Source organism: Ruditapes philippinarum, unplaced genomic scaffold (assembly GCF_026571515.1).
Source record: "Ruditapes philippinarum isolate M1 unplaced genomic scaffold, ASM2657151v2 ctg26364_1_1_1_1, whole genome shotgun sequence".
Classification (NCBI taxonomy): Eukaryota; Metazoa; Mollusca; class Bivalvia; order Venerida; family Veneridae; genus Ruditapes; species Ruditapes philippinarum.
This window is the reverse complement of record NW_026865895.1, coordinates 727-22,500: the sequence shown is the minus strand read 5'-3', so window position 1 is coordinate 22,500 and position 21,774 is coordinate 727. Positions and strand designations below refer to the sequence as shown.

Sequence of the window (21,774 nt, the reverse complement as noted above, 5' to 3'; positions counted from 1 at the left end):
GCTAATGACGTCACGTCAAAATATATGCACGGTCGTGCAATACCATATTTACGGAGTCGCAAAATTGGTACGGGAGTGTGATAAAACAAAATATTAAAAATCTATCATGAGAGGGTGTTAGTGTCTTAGTGAAATAGAACAACATTTTTATTCTATTTCTTGCAAATGAGTGCAGACGATCCTTTGGATCCCAAAGGGTTTTTTTAAAAAAACCCGGGAAAAAAGGGCCCCAAATTTTGGGGGTTTTTTTAAAAAAAAAAAAAAAAAAAAATTTTAAATTTTCCCAAGGGGAAAATTTTGGGGAAAAAAAGGGAAAAATTTTTTTTGGCCTTGGGAAAAAAGGAAAAAAAATTTTTTAAAAAAAACCCAAAAAAAAGGGTTTTTTTAAAAACCCAATTTTAAATTTTTGGGGGGGGGGGGGAAAAAAAAAATTTTTTTTAATTTAAAAAAGGGGAAAAAAAAAATTTTTTTAAAAAATTTTTTTTTTTTCCCTTTTCAAAAAATCCCCCCCTTTTTTTTAAAATTTTTTTTAAAAAAAATTTCCCTTTTTTTTTTGGGTTTTTAAAAAAAAATTTTAAAAATTTTTTTAAAACCCCCCCTTTTTTAATTTTAATTTGGTTTTTTTAAATTTTTAAAAAAATTTTAAAAAAAAAAAAAAAATTTTTTTTTCCCCTTTTTTTAAAGGGGGGGCCCGGGAAAAAAATTTTTTTTTTTGGGGTTTTAAAATTTTTTTTTTTCCCGGTTTTTTCCCGGTTTTTTTTTTGGAAAAAATTTTAAAATTTTTTTTTTAAAAAATTTTTTAAAAAAAATTTAAAATTTTTTTTTTTTTTAAAAAAAAAAATTTTTTTTTTTTGGGAAAACCGGCCCCAAATTTTTAAAAAAGGGGGGGGTTTTAAAAAAATTTTTTTTTTTAAAAAAAAAATTTTTTTCGGGGAAAATTTTTTTTTTTAAAAAAAGGGGGGAAAAAATTTTTGGGCAAAAAAAAATTTTTTCCCCTTTTTTGGGTTTTTTTTATTTTTTTTTTTTCCTTTTTGGGAAAAAAAAAAATTTTTTATTTTTTTTTTGGAAAAAAAAAAAATTTTAAAAAATTTTTAAACCCCTTTTGGTTATTTTTTTAAAAAAAAAAACCCCCTTTTTTTTTTTTTGGAAAAAAAAATTTTTCCCCCCAAAAACCCCCCTTTAAAAAAATTTTTTTTCCCCTTTAAACCAAAAAATTTTAAATTTTAAAAAAAGTTTTGGGGGTTTTTTTTTTTTTAAAATTTAAAAAAAAAAATTTTAAAAAGGGTTCCCCAAAAATTGGTTTTATTTTTTGGGGGGGGGTTTTTTTTTTTTAAAGGTGCTTTTTTTCCAAAAAAAAAAAAATTTTTTTTTTTTTTAAAAAATTTAAAAAATTAAAAAAATTTTTTTTTAAAAAAAAAAAAAAAAAAGGTTTTTTTTAAAAAAAATTTTTCCAAAAAAAAAAAAAAAATTTTTTTAAAAAAACCAAAAAAAAAAATTTTTTTTAAAAAAAAAAAATTTTTTTTTAAAAAGGGGAAACCCGGGTTTAAAAATTTTTAAAGCCCTTTAAAACCCTTTTTAAAAAAGGCCCAAATTTTTTTAAAAAAAAAAGGGAAAAAGGGTTTTAAATTTTTTTTCCCCCCTTTTTTTTTTTTAAAAAAGGGGGACTTTTTTAAAAAAAAAAGGGGGTTTTTGGGAAAAAAAAAGGGGGTTTTTTTTAAAAAATTTTTTAAAAAATTTTTTTTTAAAAAAAAACCCTTTTTTTTTTTAAAAAATTTTTTAAAAAAAATTTTTTTTTAAAAAAAAAAAAATTTTTTTTTTTTTGGAAAAAGGTTTTGGGTTTTTTTTTTTAAAAAAAAACTTTTTTAAAAAAATTTCCTTTTTAAAAAAATTTTTTTAAATTTTTTTTCCCTTTTTTAAAAAAAAAACCCCCCCAAAAAAAAAAAAAAAATTTTTTTTTTAAAAAACTAAAAATTTTTTGGGGGGGGGTTTTTTGAAAATTTTTTAAAATTTTTTTTGGGTTGGGGGGAAAAACCCAAAAAAAAATTTGAAAAAAATTTTTTTAAAAATTTTTTTTAAAAAATTAAAAAAAAAAATTTTTTTTAAAAAAAAGGGGTTTTTATTTTTTTTTAAAAAAAGGGTTTTTTTTTTGGGGGGGAAAAAAAAATTTTTAAAGGGGGCCGGGGGGTTTTTAAATTTTTTTTTCCCCCCGGGGAAAAAAAAAAAAATTTTTTTTTTTTTTAAAAAAAAAAAAATTTTGGTGCCTTTTTTAAAAAAATTTTTTTAAAAAAAAAATTTTTTTTTTTTAAAAAGGGGAAAACCCAAAAAAAAAAATTTTTAAATTAAAAAAAAAAATTTTTTTTTTCCCCCAAAAAATTTTTTTTTTTTTCCCCCCCAAAAAACCCAAAAAAAAATTCCCCAAAAAAAAAACCCCCCGGGAACCGAAATCAAAAATTTTTTTTTTTTTAAAAAAATTGCCCCCTTTTTAACCCCCAAAAAAAAGGAAACGGGGGTTTTTTTAAAAAAACCCAAAAAAATTTTTTTTTTAAAAAAAATTTTTTCAAAAAAAAAAATTTTTTTTCCAAAAATTTTTTTTTTTAAAAAAATTTTTAAAAATTTAATTTTTTTTAAAAAATTTAAAAAAAATTTTTTTTTTAAAAGGTTTTGGAAAAAAAAAAAAGGGGGCCCCCCCAAAAAAATAAAAAATTTTTTAAAAAAAAAGGGGGGTTTTTTAAAAAAAAATTTTTAAATTTTTTTTGGAAAAAAAAAAATTTAAATTTTAAAAATTTTTAAAAAAAAAATTTTTAAAAAAAAAAAAAATTTTTTTAAATTTAAAAAATTTTTTTAAAAAATTTGGGGTTTTTTTTAAAAAATTTTTTTTTGGGGGCCAAAAAAAATTTTTTTTGGGGGGCCTTTTTTAAATTTCCAAAAAAAAAAATTTAAAAGGGGGGGGGGGGGGGGGAAAACCCAAAAAAAAAAAAAATTTTTTCCCCGGCCCGGGGGGGGGGAAAAAAAAAAAAAAAATTGGGTTTTTTTAAAAGGGGGGTTTTGGCAAAAAAAAATTTAAGGGAATTTTTTTCCCCCCAAAAAATTTTTTTTTTTTTTTTCTTTTTTTTTTTTTTTTGTTTTTTAAAAATTTTTTAAAAAAAAATTGGGGTTTCCCCCCCTTTTTTTTAAAAAAAAAAGGCCCCAAAAAAAAGGGAAAACCCAAAAAATTTTTAAAAAAAAAAATTTTTTTTTTCCCCCCAAAAAAATTTTTTTAAAAGAACCCCCCAAAGGGGGCCCCCCCCCCCTTTTTTAGGGGTTTCCCAAAACCCCAAAAAAATTTTTTGGAAAAAATTAAAATTTTTGGGGTTTTTTTTGGGGAAAACCTTCCCCTTTTTTTTTCCCCCTTTTGGGGGAAAAAGGGGAAAATTTTTTCCCCTTTCCCCTTGGGTTTTGGGGGGCCCCCCCCAAAAAGGGGAAATTTTTCCCTTTTTAAAAAAAAGGGAAAAACCCCCCCCTTTTGGAAAAAAAAAAATTTTTTTTTTGGGGGGGTGGGACGCCTTCTGAACAATATCTGATTGTTGTCGTGATTAAATAAATGTTTTTAACAAATATTGATAAAAATTTTTGAATTTCCAGCCACGAATCACAGATCTTGATCAGACTTTTGACACACATTTTAATCGGGAATGGTTCCTATCAAGGACGGCAGAAAAAATCCCTGAATACGTGACTTAGGCATATAAAGCGAGGACGGAAAGAGTTTATAATAAAATAGTAAAACATGTGTTAGAAACCACGCCTGAATAAACCCCACCTTGTAAATAAAAGTCAATCTCTCCGACATCCCCATTTTGATCGAACAGATCTGAGTTACCTCAAACTCAAAACCACTGTTTTATAAAGACCATATTTGGTTTCTCCTTTTGGTCTGTGCCCACAGGTTTGACTCTATCACACGAGTGCCAATGGTCAGAAAGGTAAGCCGTGACAAAGTTTTTTGATTTATAATAATTATATCCCTTTGGAGTATTTAATGTTTTTACGAGTTTTAATTCATATTGTTATTTTTCAGCTATATTTGAAGTACAGGGTGTGGGTAGTGGTGGTCAATGTGGGGATGTAAAAGAGTCATCAGTTATTGCCATCGAGGCAGTCAGGTGGTATCTACAACAATACAATGCCAATAATAGTGATGGACTTCAAATTGGTAAGTTATTAAAGCTGCATGCCTCTATAGATGCAGCCAAAAATATTTCAAGACAATTAAAAGTTGAGAAAAAATGTTTTAAGATTTTGGGAAAAGTAAAAAGATTCAAGTAGTTAAATTTATATGGTATGTGCGATTTAATGACTTGTTTTTTTCAGTATTTATCACCATATTTCCACTGCGGGTATGTCTTAATTTTAAAAGGTAGTTAAGATAATAAGTGTTATTTTTCTTTGATGATTGGTAAAGTTAACACGGCGACATTTCTAGCTTTCCAGCGACATTATCTAGCTTTCCGTCTGGAGGAAGATCTCATAACATGGACCCCCCAAATCTCTTGCGGGATTCGAACCCAAAGAATGAGAGGACGGTGGGTTCGAAGTTAGACCTTAACCACCCCCATTTTCATTGATGGTCTTTCTAAACTGAACTTCAATAATAACTTAACTGTTTGTTTGTAACTTTGTTTGACATTTGATTTATAACGAGTTGTAAATAACTTTTAGTATAATACAGGAAGTAGAACAAGTTTTTTTAAAAACAAAATCTTAATCTTAGATTATCGAAACAGTTGTAAAACTTAAGAGTTTGCGTGAAAGTATAGAAAAGGAAGTATTTTATTATATCACTACCCTTTGTGAGAATGTTTTAGAGAGAAATTGTTTACATTATTTTGAGACAATTTTTTGTGGCAGCCACTGTTCAAATATTAGCCATGAATACATGAATAATTAAAAAAAATAATTTGCATATAAAAATTAAAAAAGAAAACTGAAAATTTATATGCATTGTTCAATTAGCTGTTAACTTTATCCGATTTTATATTATAATCTCTGTTGAGTCTGGTAGATTTTGTAATATGCGAAGATAATTTAATTCAGACTGTGTAACTTGTGCAATACTAGCTAAAGTAGAAATGAATATCATTATTTATTTAATTGTCAATTCTTTAATATTGATAGAAGCTAATGTACTCTTTCTTTTACAGAATACGAAAACCTGGCTAATTCATTAACATAGAAAATTTATTGATTGAATAGAATTTATTACTAAATGCCAGCAAGTTTAGCTCAATAGGGAGGAGTATCGGATTTAGTATTCCAGGGGTGCTGGTTTGAATTTTGGCCTAGGAATAATTTAAGTCCATTAAATGGTCATTTGCCTGCCGGGCCGCTGGATTACATTTCATTATTTCCTTTTATGGTAATACTTGTATACCGATTCTAGTAGAGAGAACTTAATAGTGCAGACAATTTATGTGTATAACTTTATGATAATTGGCACAACAGATAAAGTGCTAAATCAACATTATTAGGAAATTAAATTCTTCGGGGTTTAAAACCTTTTCCCAATTTGGAACTTTAAAAAAATAAAAAATTTTTTTTTTAAAAATTTCTTTTTCAATAAAAATTTTAACCGCCCGCTAGAAATTTTGGAAGCGCCCCCTAAACATTAAAAACAACAACCGTTTATTTCCCAAAAGCCAAAGTGTAAAAAAAATTTAATAAAATAAAATGAAATATTTAAAAAGCCCAAAAAAGGTTTTACCCCCTTCAATGAGGGTTTTCGGTTTTAAAAAAAAATTTTGAAAAATCTTTGGGCAGCAGGGGGAAACTGCTTTTGGATATTCATTTCATCGTTTAAAAGGACGTCATCGACGGCAAATAGTACGGAAAAAATTTTTAAACCGTTTTTCCTAAAATTGTTTTTTTTAAATATTATTTTTAATTATTAACCCGATTTTCCCAAAAACAAATTAAAAAATCTTAAACCCCGGGTATTTAAAAACCCTTAAAATTAAAATTTTCCCATAACCAAAAGGTACGGAACGATCCGGTACAGGTTAAAAAGGTCTTGGAAAAATGGGCCCCTTTTTTCCAAATGCAAACTCCGGCCTTTTCACCTTTTTTTCCTTTTTCCCTTGGCCTGTTTTTGTAACAAAGAATTAATTTTTTTGTTTCCAAAGGAATTTTGGCTAAATTTTTTTTATGCCAATTTCAAAATTTAAAAGGGTGGATCGGGAAAGGCTTTTGAAACTTGTCGTTTTTTTTTTTTTGTTTTTTTTTTTCTCTCTGTTTATTGTTTCAAAAACTTGGGGGATGGGCCAAAGAAAATTTGGGAAACCTTCCCCCCCCCTTCAACCTCCAAAATTCACAGGTTTTTGCACCCTTTGGGGAGTTCTAAAACGCCAGACCCCGGGCCCAAAATTCACGAGGTCAAATGTCAAGGACAACAGGATCAAAAACACCCGGGGGAATGTCGCCCATTCGAATGTAGCGCTTCTTTTTGTACAATATTACATACAAATAGAATTGTTGTATCTAAGAAAATGATGGACTCGTTGTATGATTATGAGTTTATTTCTCAATGATTTGATAGAAAAAAATACAAGGAAATTGCTATTAAATGATTGAAATTTCGTGTCTAAATAGAGCATGGTAAGAAACCAACTACAAATACATTAATAAATACTACACTTTTGTAACGCCGCTTTTTTGATAATAATGGCAAATTTCAGGAGTTATCGGGCCTGAGTATAGCTCCGAGACTAACGTAGTATCCTCAATTTTGGGGTCGCAGACGACAAAAGACCAGATGTTGCAAATTGGGTTTTCAGCTACATCAACAGAACTTAATGACAGAGTTAAATATCCGAATTTTTACAGAGTGGCAGTGGAAGATCGAGCTCAGATTACGGTAAGAACGTAAGATACTACGTCATTTGAAAAGCACTTCCGGTACACATTTGTAGAGTATATGCACGGGTCAATGTTGGCACAAAGCGAAATTATTCGTTTGCTATATTTTGTTTGTAATATTTTACACTTTGAGATGAAGACAAATGAAATTTGATTTCAAAAGTTTACGAGAGTGAAGCATACTAATTATTACTCTGAGTGAGTACATATCAGCACCCATAAAAAGAAACCTCTTTATATTAAAATATTTATCCTGAAGATGATAACCATTTGTCCGTGCAGTCTGACCAGGCTCTATACTATTGACTGAGTATGTTTAAACTTCCATCTTAATTTCCCCTCAAGCAAAGTTAAAAAATTAGAAGCTGGGCATGTCCATTTAAAAAAAAGAGAAAAGAAAAAAAACACACACATAAAATACACCAGGTTTAGGGTTGATGTAAATCATTTGGGGCAAAAGAGGAAAAAAAAAAAATACAATGGGTTGGTTTTTGTGAATGGGTATCGATTAATATAAAATTGGATTAATTTCTTTTTAATTTTTTGATTAATTTGAATATATGTTACAATGCACTTTTATCAGACTATTCAGTAAATCATCACACGTGACTTACTCAATTTTGAAAATTCTATATTATCATTTAGAACCTAACAAAAGTTTTATAAAACATCAATAAAATCTGTTGACAATTTGGAATGCAGGAAGAAATATTTGTATTGATTTTCCTTAAGATTGTCCCTAAATGTATTGACTGCACATACAGTTAGGATTGCGCTACAAAGGAGGAAAAAACATATTTGTATTGTTATTAAATATCTATTTGGCAGTAACTGCATGTTTTTTCCATTAATGAAATCCCCGCACAGAGACTTTAACATTGTCTTTGTTCAGCATTATAACAATCAATGCGATTATAATTTATGCATAACGCACCGGTTCATTGAGTTCACATGTACATTCTATTTAATTTAACAGCAGTGTTGATAAATTTTGCATTTTCTATTTTCAATGCAATATTCCACTGAGATCTTGCAAACATGACACCATGAAGCAATTATACAATTTCATAATAAAAGAAGAATAAGAATCTATTTAAGTTTGCATGAAACTTAAAAATTTTGGGAAGAGGTGCCCCAAAATGACAAATTTGATTTTTTTGTTTTGGTTTTTTTTTTTACCCGGGGCACCAAATAATTTTTGGGAAAATGGCCCCGATACAGCAAAGTGATATTGACTTTAAACCCGCCCAGGGGTTTCAAACTTAAAGCAAAACCAGGGGTCAAAATCACCCCACCTGCTTGAGCTAAGAGATGCATAGACTCCAGTAGTTCGAACTCATTTAGTCATCTCATATTATCAGGCCTGCAATTCTGGTGTCTCAACCCTTCAAGGTAACTGCTCAGGGGTATTACACTATATATTATGGAGGAAGGTTTAAACTATTCCTATTGTTTTTCATTATTTAGAAATGTAATAATAATCCGAATAATTATAAAAATAGTAAAAAAGATAAAGTGTTTACAAGAACACGGAACTTAAAATCTGTAATTGTAAAAAAAACAACAAAAAACAGCAACAACAAAAAACAAACAGGCAAAAAAAAAAAAAAAAAATAAAAAAAAGAGAAAAGAAAAGGAAAAATAACCCGCAAAAACGCAATAAAAATCTGCACAAAAAATGCGGAAGTGCTCATAGCATTTTCACATACATGTACTAATAAAGTTGTCATACTTTATAAATTTAGTCTGTTTGACTTAAAGGCCCATGAAGCCCCAAAAATGATATTACTTTTTATTTCTCTAGAAATTTTGATTTTCTGTGTCCTTTTACAATTCCAAAAAGGTTACCAATTGCCTATATAGCTCAACCATCTTTTATACTTTGGAGTTTTACTACAGTTATAGTGATTTAGTATTTTGTATGGAAGTTAAAATACTACTTCGTTTACAATTGGGCTACATTTATGACAAATAATGTTATATTCTTTTGTCTATACATTCTTCATGTAGTAATAGTCAAACAGGCTGTAAAATCATGATTTGAAAATAAGATAAACACATGAAAAAAATGTTTAAAAAAATGTCTTTCTGTGCTTTTAACTAAAATAAATTGTAAAATATTTTGAACATAGCTATCGCTTTCATTGAAATAAAAGCTCGTCTTTTTCTGGAAATTAAAAATTTATGGCGCTACAAGGAAGCTTTTGCCTTTACTAAATATGAGCCAGGAAGAGTTTTTTTTTGTTATAAAAAGTGTGATTAAATTCCCATCATTTTCAATATGATTTATCCCAACACGTCTTTAATAAAGTTTGTTTTGGTCGAAGGTTTGCCACCATGTCTTAAGCATACAATGTGTGAGCATTTTAAGGTCAGTTTAACGGTTTTGCTTGGTAGTGGGAATCAGTCAAAAAAGTTTAGTCGATCAATCAATCGGAGCCATAAGTCGGTGATAAATCGATAAATGGTGTTTGAGCAACAAAATAAAAAAAAAGTTTTTCTATTTGAGACTTCGTCTGGAAAGGTTTTTGTTAATTTCAGTTTAAGTAGCAAGGTCCTAACGTATGCTCCGGGCAGTTGTTGCCTAGTGGTAAGGGCCTCTGACTTTCAGCCCAAGGTCCAAGACCATTGTTAGATCGGATCAGAACCATGTTTCCTCTTATGACACCAGTACTGGTGCCAGGGAGCGTGCTGAAAAGTAAAGTGTTATAGACCTTAAGGCTTTGTTTTACACTCAAGCATGACTACATTTGTTTCAGCTACAAACTTCAGAATTATAAGTCTTTATATCACTTCAGATGCAATAAAGTCTTACGTTAATGTACTTTATTCATTTCTTTGGTCCCTTGAAAGATTTTTTTAGTTTAACACGGCTTGTACAGATCAGTTTACATACGGAAACAATATCGAACTAAAGTCATATTTTACATTTATGGTATTAGATAACAAATCTATTGTAAATTATTCAAAGTATCCACATTAAGCATGCAAAACAAACGAATGTCGAATTTATGCACATTTAGGAAGTTAAAAAGTTTAGTATATCAAATAACTGATTACATTTGAAAAGACTGACTACCCTCTCTATGCTATAAAATGTTTTGTTAATTCAATTCAATATTTATAATATCAATAAGTTATAGTTAACGATGGAGCGTTAAAGGGGAGACTAAAGCTGTTTAAAATGTTTACCGTTGTCTTATTAGTATCTAAGTAATAGAAAGAGTATCGAAACATAAGGCTATCTAATTTGTACGAGAGAACATAGCCCCCCCCCATAAATGAAAACATACTGATTTAAACTCGGGGACTATATACTCCCTCATACAAACCAGATAGCCCCGTGTTTCGATACTCGTTCTTTCCAGATAGACGTGACTAAACGAACTAAAGTCACCACTTTGCCGTAGGCCTACTTTCGCTCCGCGCACCAATAAAATTATGATGTAATTGTATTTGCAAGTCGCTTATATGAATTAAACGCCATTTGGTAGTTCATGTATTCATCAAAAATCTTGATCCTGATGTTTTTTCCTATGTCAATTTGCACATTTGTAAAGACAAAAAGTTCGTCAAAAAAAGAGAGAAAATTTACCCCCCCCGTCAAAAGAAAAAAAAAAACAACAACAAAACAAAAACAACAACGAACAACATGTACATGTAATTGCAAGGTAGGAGGATGCAAGGAAACATGTACTAGCAGACGTCTCGATTCGGTTCTTCCATCGATTATTTAGCTGACTGGAAACTGTTATAGATGCTTTTCTTTTATTAAAGTTTTTTTTTATAAATTTCTTTTCAGACTATATTAAAGCTTTTGTTAGATCTCAAATGGAACCGAATAGCAATTGTTTATGTCAACGATACGTACGGACGAGTTGGTGCATATATGTTGCAACAAGCCGCCGAGAAGAACGGCATATGTTTGTCTAAAATGAATGCAATAGAAATTGACGACAGCAGACGTGTTGACATCACTGAAATAAGAAATATCCTATCCGATTATGTGCTAGACCCACCCAGCATTGAAGGTGTCGTCTTCTTCGGAACTGACGTCATTACTAAGCAAGTCATGCAAATATTAGAAAAACTTTCGACGCAAGACGCCCCGATAGTTATACTATCCGAATCAGAGCTCAATACAGACGTGTTTCTTTCCCACTCGGGTGATTTGTTAGGGAAAACAAAAGGCACGCTTGCTATTGCTATGCAGAACTTAGAAGTACCAGAGTTTGTACGATATTGGGAGTCAATGCTTTCAAACAAAACCGCCATGCTAGCTGCTGTGGACAACAACCCTTATTTAAAGGACGTATTTCTCCAATACGCGGGTTGTGATATAGAATCCGCAAGCTGTGAGGCATTGACTAAAGAACAAATAGCTAAACTGTCTTCGAAACTGTTCTACGTTCACTACTCCGTGTTTGCTGTCCATACACTTATTAAAGCTATAGAAAAATTCAACGATACAGTTTGCAAAGGAGACTGCAACACCAAAGAGAAATTCAAATCATATTTCCAACCAAACCATCTTGTTGAAGCTATGGATGGACTATCCGTGTCATATGGCGGTATTGATGCTTCGTTTACTAGAGACACCCCGAATATTCAACTTGCAGACGGCGAGACGGAATACGAGGTGTATAATTTTAGGAAAGACCCAGATAACGGTGACGAATTTGCATTCGTTAAGGTAGGATGTTTCAATACTTCTTTAGGAGCAGAAAAAAAAATATCAAAAAATGCATGCCAGTCAATAAAATGATTTGAAGCTAAAAATCTAAACAGTTTGTTACTATGTGAAATTTTTAGGAGACGCGACTAGCTCATTTCTTTACTATCCAATCAAAACGATGCGTAAGATACTTTCCTGCTTAATATTCTAAAACACCATGTATAACCCAAAGCGAAAAAATGCAAAAATAATTAAGGAATTGTGCAAAATATTAACACCGAATTTCGAATATGTGCATAGATTCTGCGTTACTACTGCACAAGTTTATGTCTTGGCATTTATACATTTTTTATGAAAAGCTAGACAATGACTTAAAAAAAAATATGTCGTTAATTTTCATTGGTATCAGGTAGGATATCTATCGGACGATGTTCTGCATTTGGACACGGACAAGATAAAGGATTACAAATCTGATGGGACAGAAAGAAGCTACCCAAATATAAGGAGAGGACAATGCCCTGTTGGGAGCAGATGTGATAAATGCATTGATAGCGATATTACAGAAATAAACTATCATATTCCAGGAGATTTCTATGTCATAGGTAAAACTGATATAAGAGTGAATGAAGATATTCATATAACATTGATTACTGGTATTGAATACATTTAATATAGATAACCACCTAAATGGGCAATTCTGATCTCTTTTTTGCCCATTTATCTGCCTTTTTACACATATAGAGAAATTATTGAAATTTCGTATAGGCATTGTATCTTGCACATTTTACATGCTCAGCTCATATTCATGGTCCTTTACAACTTACAATGTATTTCTTGTGTAGTACTTAGTTATTTATTGTATTCTTGTTAATATATATATATATATATATATATATATATAATATATATATATATATATATATATATATATATATATATATTATGAGCCGTGCCACGACAAAAACCAACATAATGGGTTTGCGACCAGCATGGATCCAGACCAGCCTGCGCATCCGCGTAGTCTGATCAGGATCCATGCTGTTCGATATCAGTTTCTCTATTTGTTATAGAGTTTGTAAGCGAACAGCATGGATCCTGATCAGACTGCGCGGATGCGCAGGCTGATCTGGATCCATGCTGGTCGCAAACACACTATGTTGGTTTTGTCGTGACACGGCTCATATAAAAGTTATAGAATGCAGGTACAATGAACTGTTATTACAAAAGTTATATTATGTTGCTACTAAAACTATTTTGTTTAAACGATTTTACAGGAGAGAGTTTCATATCAAGTTTAAGCTTTCTACTCAATCCTGAATGCAACATGCTTAGAAATAATTGAAAAAATATGTTTGTGCTATACTATTAATTAGAAAGCGTTGAAAAGCTTTTCAGTTTTGGGGTCATTTTTCACAATTACAACAAGCACTCTATAAAACGGAGAGAGCGAATGATCACAAGTTATTGATCTAGACGACAATCAAACGGAACACGAATCTCGAAAAAAAAAGTTTTCATTTCCGTAACAAAATCTCAGTCGAGTCCCTTTAAAATAACTTGTTTTTTTTCGTTTATTTTACAGGAATCGTATCTATTAACAATAAAGCAATTCCCGGGCCCATTGGATGTGGTACAGTCAGAACAAGGCACGGATACCAAATGTATTTGTCTATGGAAGTAAGAAATAAAAACATTTGTAACGCATTCATTCAATGACTATCTTATTCTACGGCTAATAATATTTATTTCTTCAAATTATATACCATGATAAGTTGTACCGTTGGAATTGATCGAGAAATGATGTATTCCCAGGAGCTCACTGAGTGAAAATACAACTTTGAGTCTGCAATTTTGTTGTGATTAATGCTTCTGAGTGATCACACTTTATCCAGATTGTTATACTTCACAACGGCAGGTGCCAATTGCTGTTTGGCAGCCGTAAAAAGTTGCTCCGTACTTCACTTGAGTGTTGTTATATTTTTTCTGGTCCATCGGGATCATTGATTCTAACACTTTCAAGTGTTGAAATTTAGTACCGCTCAAGCCGGTGCTAGGGGGCGTGAGAGATTTTGCATTTTCTCAAAATCCATCATGTACAGACTCAATCAAACCGTTTCTGCAATTTTCTACGAATCAATTTCAATATATAGATATATTGTACATATATTTTGTAGAATTTTTAGTTCGTTTAATATAAATTTTAAATGACTTCGTAGGTATCTACAACTGTCTGATAATATCGACATATTCATTAGGGCACATTATCTTTGAAGTCGTGTTTACTTTGTTTACCATCTCCCTCGGAAAGGTCTAGCATATTCTTCAACTAATGTAGCAAAGACATTTTTGATCGTAAAAATTATTTTTATATGTATATCATTATGTAGGTAACTTTTTATATTCTAATAGTTACCATAATTTGAATTCTTACTAATTGTAAACTAAATTTAAAATGCTAAACATTTGTATTAAAACAAACCCAAAAAACATTTGACGGGCTTTAAAAAAAATAACACGTTAATAATTTGAACTTTGCTGCATCTTTTCCTTCACATGTTTGTACCACGTTTTATCCACATTAAATAAGTAACATTGTTGTTTTTTTTCCAGTACAGTTTAAAAGAATTTCATACTAAAAGCTGGTATTCATCATACAAGACTAAGTTTGCTGGAAAGTCTGTTGGACTAATTGTAATCAACAGTTGTAACAATGCACTTGAAGTAGTGTCAAAAATTCTTGACCTTCACTCAAAAGGTCTAAAGTTACCAAATGGAACATTCCTGGATTTGACTGGCCGCATTCTTGGTAAGTTGGTTACAGCTCGATTCGAGTGAGAAGAGTGGTGGTGGTGATGGTGTTGGTATTCTTTACTCCGGATCACGGTAGTAAGCCACATGGAAAGACTAAAAAAGTGTTGGAACACCTTACTAAATACCGTATTCCTGTATAAACCGGACAATGCGCTTGAATAATTAAATGCTTCAATCACTGTTTTTCACCCGCCGAAATGCACTCTAAGATGTGTAATCTATCTGTTCATATTTCTGTTTATATTAATGAAAAATGTAAGAATCGGCGAAAAAGGTGATATTTTTCTACTTTGTGATCATGATTTCTGCAAGTGTCTGGAGGTATCGCTCCAACACTGTAATGAGTTAAATCCGATCGAGTCATTGCTGAGATAATAATATGTAAAGTTTCAGCGTCTTGCACATTTCTTTTGTATGTACTAATTCGTACCTTTTCTTTCAATATATTTTCACTTTTCATTAACCATTTACATGCTAAATATTTTAATGAACACGTCGATTTTTTCAATATAGACAAAACCATTCAAGTACAAAAATCAAAATATGTACTGGCTGAATAACGAGCAATGCAGACCACAATCTTGGTCTTCTATGGCCTAAGTTGCCGCCTGCAGGCGAAGTGTTAAAGTTGTATTTCTTTATAATGGAATGACTCGATGTATTTTTTTTATCTTGTTTGATTTACAGAGGAATTTCTTTTCTTCAAACATAGACTTTCAATGAATCAAAAATTAGTATCACATCGCTACTTTTTTTGCCATTTTATATTGACGCTTTTGTCGTGTCTTGTTTTAGGTTATGTTGGTGGTCAAGCGACCGAAGTTAGTGAACCTACTGCTGCACAATTAACAAAACTGAACTTTGTACAAATAAGCTACACATCTACGAACCCCATACTCAGTGACAAGCATCTGTATCCTTATTTCTTGCGCATGATTTCGCCAGATAATTTACAAGCTGAAGCAATGATAGAAATAGTAAAAGGTAAGGTTTTAATCGTGAAAATCTTCGGAACATTTCGGTTCATTCCGTCCGTATTAAATGGTATAAAGCTAAAATTGGCGGGAAAAAATATATTAGTTTTAAAATCTTCTTTTTGTATACAGTTTGTTTCATCGTATTCTTTGTAGAATAATATCTGGAGAGAAATATTATTGAAGCCATATGTGATACTTGACGGATATGGATTTTATAAAAAACAGATAATAAAATTTCCCAAACTTAATATTCAATGCAAATTTTATATGTTTAGCGATGATGCGCTCAAGCGCATTTGAGCTCGGACATTAAAATTAAGTCAGATAGTTATTTGTCTCGAACTGTTGGTTCAGACATCATATGCGATCAGTAGTCGATAACTTGCGGAGTAAATTTGTTCTTACTTGTTAAGGAATTATCCAGATAAGCCGGTTAGATTGGCCATGCAACATTTTCAATTTTGCTCCCTTTTGCGTTCTGAAAGGTTACCATTAGGTTTATATTTCATATTTTTGCAGCGCTTGGTGGGGAATACATCCAGATTGTGTATAGTGAAGGTGGGTATGGTGTCGGAGGGAGAGACTCTGTTCGAGAGGTTGCAAAAGCCAACAAGATTTGTATCATACAAGAAATAATAGTCGTAGAGGCGGAAACGAATGCATACTTCGGTTATTATGAGATGATGCGAAGAAAACCGCACGCTAAACTCGTAATTATATTCTTACGATCTCACATTGTTGGTCATTTCTTGAGAGATGTTAACACTGAAATGACAAGAGGTGAATTTCAGTTTATTGGATCAGAAGCTTGGGGCAAGAACAGAGACGCGTTACAATACGATATCAGCAAAGGGGCTATAATAACAGCAGTGGAAATGGATACTGACAGAGAACTGGAAGTCTATATCAAAGGTAGTGGGAAAATTATGCAAGAAGCATACCAACTGGTTTTCATTTTATTTCAGGGTTTAGAAAAATGTTGCGGATGAATGCAAGCAAGATAATTTAAAGTCTGTCTGCTGATATCATTTCAATTTTTCAATTTGAGTTTGCTTAACTCCTTCCTATTTGGCAACATTTAATTCCATTTCGAAACCTGTCAATATTTAGTGTAGTTCGATTGTTTTTTGCATGCCAGGTCCTGTTTTTAGCTTTTCTTTCTTACATTTCCGTTGTTCCCCATGTACATTTACACTTGAAACGAGTCTACGATTCTCATTTTTATTGCTTCTTAGCGGTAATCCCTTATACGATATTCACAATTTTGAACTAAAATAAAAAGCTTAACTATTAAAACTCTTGCCGGTATCAATGATCCTGAAAGACCAGAAAAATATAACAAAATTGAAGTTGCTTAGTAAAAACTGACTTTACAATTTAACATAACGATTTATGCATCCATTCAACTCTTATTTTTCCACTAGTTTTATTATTGCTAGTTAACAAATGTGCTTATATTATTTACTTCAGATCAAACACCTTCCATTGATGTTCCAAATCCTTGGCTATTAAACTACATACAGAATAGACAAGAATGCTACATGAGTTGGAGCTATGATAAAACATTTCCGAAAGAGTGTAGCGCTGATGATTTGCCTACAAATGAAAACGATTTCGTGTCGGATCCATGGTGCATATTCGTTGCAAAGACTATGTCGGCATTCTTGAAAGGTAGCTAAGGGCCACGCGTACCATAATTTGAAATCAAATGCATTGAGTTTTGAACCAATTCAAACACAAATATAAGTCGATGGCTTTTCCGTCTATTTTTCCTTCTATTCTGTTTCAGTCTTCTATTAGGAATTCGATTCTTTTTTTTTAATTTTGTATATCAATTTTTCATAATACAGTGCCTGTGACTTGTTTATTTAACCCATTGCACGACACGAAAGAAACAGTTACAATAATATCGCGTTTGAGCTAGACTATTTTGACAACTTACCTAGAGTCAGAAAAAAACAACAATATTTATTAAAACAGTTTGACTACATTAAGTTTATCTTTAATCGTTTCCCTTTCTTTGTCAGGGGCGGCAATGTTTTACAGGGACAAATGTGGTGCATCGTCCAGCAGAACACTTTGCTCTGACTTTGTTAGCAATCCAAAACAATTGTTCAATGTGATGAGGGTTGTCAAAATGAACATTTATGGAACTGGAGATATTTTGGTGAGGATAGAACTAGGTGTTATTCATACCTATGCATTGTAATACTTTTTAAATATGCACTACACATATTATTTTGTATTCCATTTGCAAGCCGTGCCATGCGTGACACAGAAAACAATCAGATAGGTTGTTAAACATTTTTTTTATTACAAAATGAAAGTTTATAACTTGTATAATTGAACAATGCATCGAACGTTAGAATACTTCTTCAATAGCCATAAATTTGGATAAGAAAATATACCTCATCGTTACATTACTCAAATTTGAAACTTTTTGAAGAGACAAAAAAAACAGAAGGCCGCCTTTTTTAATTGTTGACACAGGTTTAAACAGAAAACTAACAAAAAGCATTATTTATTGCGGATTTTTTTGAAAAAAGTACTACAAAACTTGCAGTTTGACTATGTTTTATACTGTTGGTAGTTCATTTTCTTTTGAAATTTAATATTGAAAAAAACGCTCGAAAGCTTTGAATGAACTGTTCTTATTTCAAATCTTGGTAAATGTATAAAAATAATTCGTCAGATTTAGGGCGGATATAATGTACAATAGGTCATAACATTTGTGTAATAAACAAACTAAAAAACAAATTGGCTGCAATATTTTCAGATTTTTGATGAAAAAGGAGACGGTTTAATGGGCTATAAAATTTACAACATTCAAGCAGGACAAACTGATAGAACGCAAAGAGTTTACACTGAAGTACCTCTTTATTTATATGTAGAGATAATTCAATTATTATTGTTCTTGATACTGCTCTAAATTTGAAGCTTGTAAATAAGACGACTGCCCTCATCGGCTTCATTATCCAAAATGTCGAACGGGAGGTCGGTCGTTCTACTCTGGTGCCCGCTTGTTCATACAAATTCTACAGGAAAGGGTACATTGGAAGGTCTTCCTCAGCCAGTAAAAGCTGAAAAATCACTGTATAACTTTTACAGTTTAATTCAGATATCTTATTTAAAAAAAAACAACAATGAAAATAAATAGATGTAAGAGTTGGCATAATCTTTGAAAACTGGTTGATATAAAATATATGTATTAACAATTGATACAGCTGTAAATGAAAAAAAATATATGAATGAATCAACTTTCAATACATTCAGTATATGAACATTTTCGTGGTTAATTTCTTTTAAAATTGATATTTTTCTGAATTTTACTATAAAGGCCAATTACATTTCTCTAAACCTTCATTTAAACATTATAAAAGTCATGTTTGCCCTTTCAAAAGAAGCAAACATTTATATGTTTCTGAGGCATAATGACTTATGCCTTTAGAATGAGTTTTGTTAATAATTGTACGTCTTCTTAGTGTGTACATAATCAGATTTGAATATTTTTGCTCAGGTTGGAAGTTACAACCCTAGCACTGGTCTTCGAATCACTTTAGAGGACATAGAATTCCCCAGAGATGAGCCTATCAGATCCTCATGTCCGAGTGAAGGTGCATGCCTCTCATGTTTAGGCAAAGACCCTGCTCCGAAAAATGAAACATCAACTACAGAGTAACTATACTGTTGTTATCTTTTTCAAACACATAAGTACCTAAGATCAAAGAATTAACAGAATACATCCTCAAAACTTTAATGAGAGTTTTTGAAGTGTAAATAGATACAATAATGTATCAATGTGATATACAAATTAACGGTATTCAGGTATGTATGGTCATTCTGATGATGCTGTTAAAAGCAGCTCAACTGAGGTAAAAAGGCCCATAAACATTAATTTTAGAATTCTTACATAAATCATGTGAATCGAATAAAATGGAATGATCTACAAACGATAATAAATAAATATGCTCTGAATTACTTTAAAAATCAGTTGTTGTGCGAATTTAAGTCCGATTTTACTGGAAAGTGTTGTGACGCTTTTCATTTTTGGGTTATTTTGCACAAAATAAAAATGATTATTCTGTAAAAAAACGAGGAGAGGAGATGAAAATTTTCACAAATCTTATTGGTCTAGACATACATCAAAATTTAATGGTACACACACAAAAAACAACAACAAAAAAAAAAACAAAAAAAAAAACATACTGACATAAAATATTTCACTAATTAATATCTTATTAAATGTTTGAGGCAGTAACCATTCGGTCATGTCTATTCATATTTATATGTATGTGCCTTTTTACATTATATGTCATCTGCTACGTTCAAATTTGATCGGACCGGGCCTAGAACATTTCCATTGTTATTGTGCCGTATCGGGCGTCCGTTCTGAATACATTTCTAGTATAATTTTATTTTAAATAATACTTTGTTTCTGATTTCTGCAGAGATGGAACTGATACAGTAGCTATGTTGGGAGCCTTTGTTGGAATTCTCATCGTGGTGATAATTATTCTTGTTGTTGTTATCATTTTAAATTTGAGGAAGCAACGCAAGACACCAAGTAAGATTGTTATAATGTTATGTTAAATGTTATGTTGAAATGTTATGTTAAAATGTTATCTTAAAATGTTATGTATAATGTTATGTTACATGTTATGTTAAAATGTTATGTTAAAATGTTATGTTGAAATGTTATGTTAAAATGTTATGTTGAAATGCTGTGTTAATATGTTTTGTCCAAACGTTATCTTAAAACAATAAGTTAAAATGTGGTGTTAAAATGCTACGTTGAAATTGTATGTTAAAATGATACACTAAATCTTATGTATTAAGAAACACATGTTGTATCATATTTCAGCATAATTTTAGCATCCCCATTCCAATATCATTGCTCCATTATTATCATCATTCAAAAGTTCATTTTATTCATTCTTTAGAGAGCTGTAACCACCGTTCTTCGTGTTTAATTAATTGCCCTTTATAGTGTCCTTAGTTTATATAGCTACTACAGTATTAAAATTAAAGTAAACCAAGGCTCGCATACATTATTTTACACTTGCATCATTAAATTTATTGAAAGAAACTATTTCTTCATTTGATTTGGAATAGACTATATTTAGTTTTTTAAAAGAAAAATCAGTATCAAAATACGTATGAAAATAGAGTGCCATCAGTCAAATTGACCTGATATAATTAAGCTGCATGTATTCTAGGCATATGTCCCACCACCATCACTTATGATATCACAGAATTAATATGGTTTAATTTTTTGATCTAGTAAAATAAGCATGTCATTATCATCATTAACTTTCAAAGTTTGAGTCAAAATTTTGAGCAACGCCATGACAAAACCAACATAATGGGTTTGCGACCAGCATGGATCCAGACCAGCCTTTGCATCCGCGCAGTCTGATCAGGATCCATGCTGTTCACTTACTAACCCTATAACAAGATGGGAAACTGATAGCGAACAGCATGGACCCTGATCAGACTGCCCGGATGCGCAGGCTGGTCTGGATCCATGCTGGTCGCAAACCCATAATGTTGGTTTTGTCAGGGCGTGGCTCAAATATGCAAACACGATCATGTGCATCTGGATAAAATGATATACACAACTGATGTATCTGTATGTTGTTTTGTTTTTTGTTATGTGAAAATTGATATTTTGAATGTTGTTTTGTTTTTTATTATGTGAAAATCGATATTTTGAAACAATTTCATAAACCAATGTAAAATGTACGTTTACAAACCGTTGTAAAATATATCTTTTGTTATGTGAAAGTTTATATTTTGAGACAAACTGTCATATTTAAGATGAAATTCTCGTTTATAGCTAGATATTTGTTATATTTGTAGATGACGTATACATTACCCCCACGGAATGCCTGAGCGAGAGACCATCTGTTGAAGGGAAACATTCTGATACAGATAGTATAAATGGTCACAATAATTATATAACTGTAAATCACTTGGATCCACCGCCAGGGTGCCGAAGTGAAGAGTTCCTTAGTAAATAAAAACAGACGACATCTTATTTCTTGCTGCTTTGTTGAACTTTGCAATTATAACTATTATATGTTTTAAATGTATACATTTAAGACTTCTTTAGCAATGATTTGGACAAATTTTGCGGCATATAAAATGTAACCAATGACATTCCAGCATTTGCACCACGTGATGTTCCAATATAATTCATTATTGGATCCAAGCTTATCAATTTGCTTGTTTTCATTTCTAGAGTCCAAAATTCCATATCAAATGCATATTGCACTCCATCTAGCTCCGTTTTCATTTTCCAAATCCAAAACAGTCATATCAAATCCATATTGTACTTTATCTTACCTTGACTTCAAAAAGGTCGATTTAAAATCTATATTGTTCTTTAAGTAACTGTATCTTTAATATTGTACAAATTAC

General features: G+C 31.1%; 1 protein-coding gene across 1 annotated transcript; it reads left to right on the top strand.

The window, feature by feature from the left end:
* The first annotated feature begins 6,680 nt into the window (after positions 1 to 6,680).
* On the top strand, positions 6,681 to 21,574 carry LOC132730686 (uncharacterized). The gene is made up of 13 exons (XM_060716664.1): positions 6,681 to 6,889; positions 10,694 to 11,584; positions 11,976 to 12,168; positions 13,149 to 13,243; positions 14,177 to 14,372; positions 15,173 to 15,361; positions 15,874 to 16,266; positions 16,825 to 17,025; positions 17,382 to 17,521; positions 18,131 to 18,223; positions 18,872 to 19,029; positions 19,803 to 19,918; positions 21,214 to 21,574. The coding sequence occupies exons 1-13, from the start codon at positions 6,788 to 6,790 to the stop codon at positions 21,372 to 21,374; spliced, it is 2,928 nt and encodes a 975-aa protein (XP_060572647.1). The 5' UTR covers positions 6,681 to 6,787; the 3' UTR covers positions 21,375 to 21,574.
* The last annotated feature ends 200 nt before the right edge of the window (positions 21,575 to 21,774 follow it).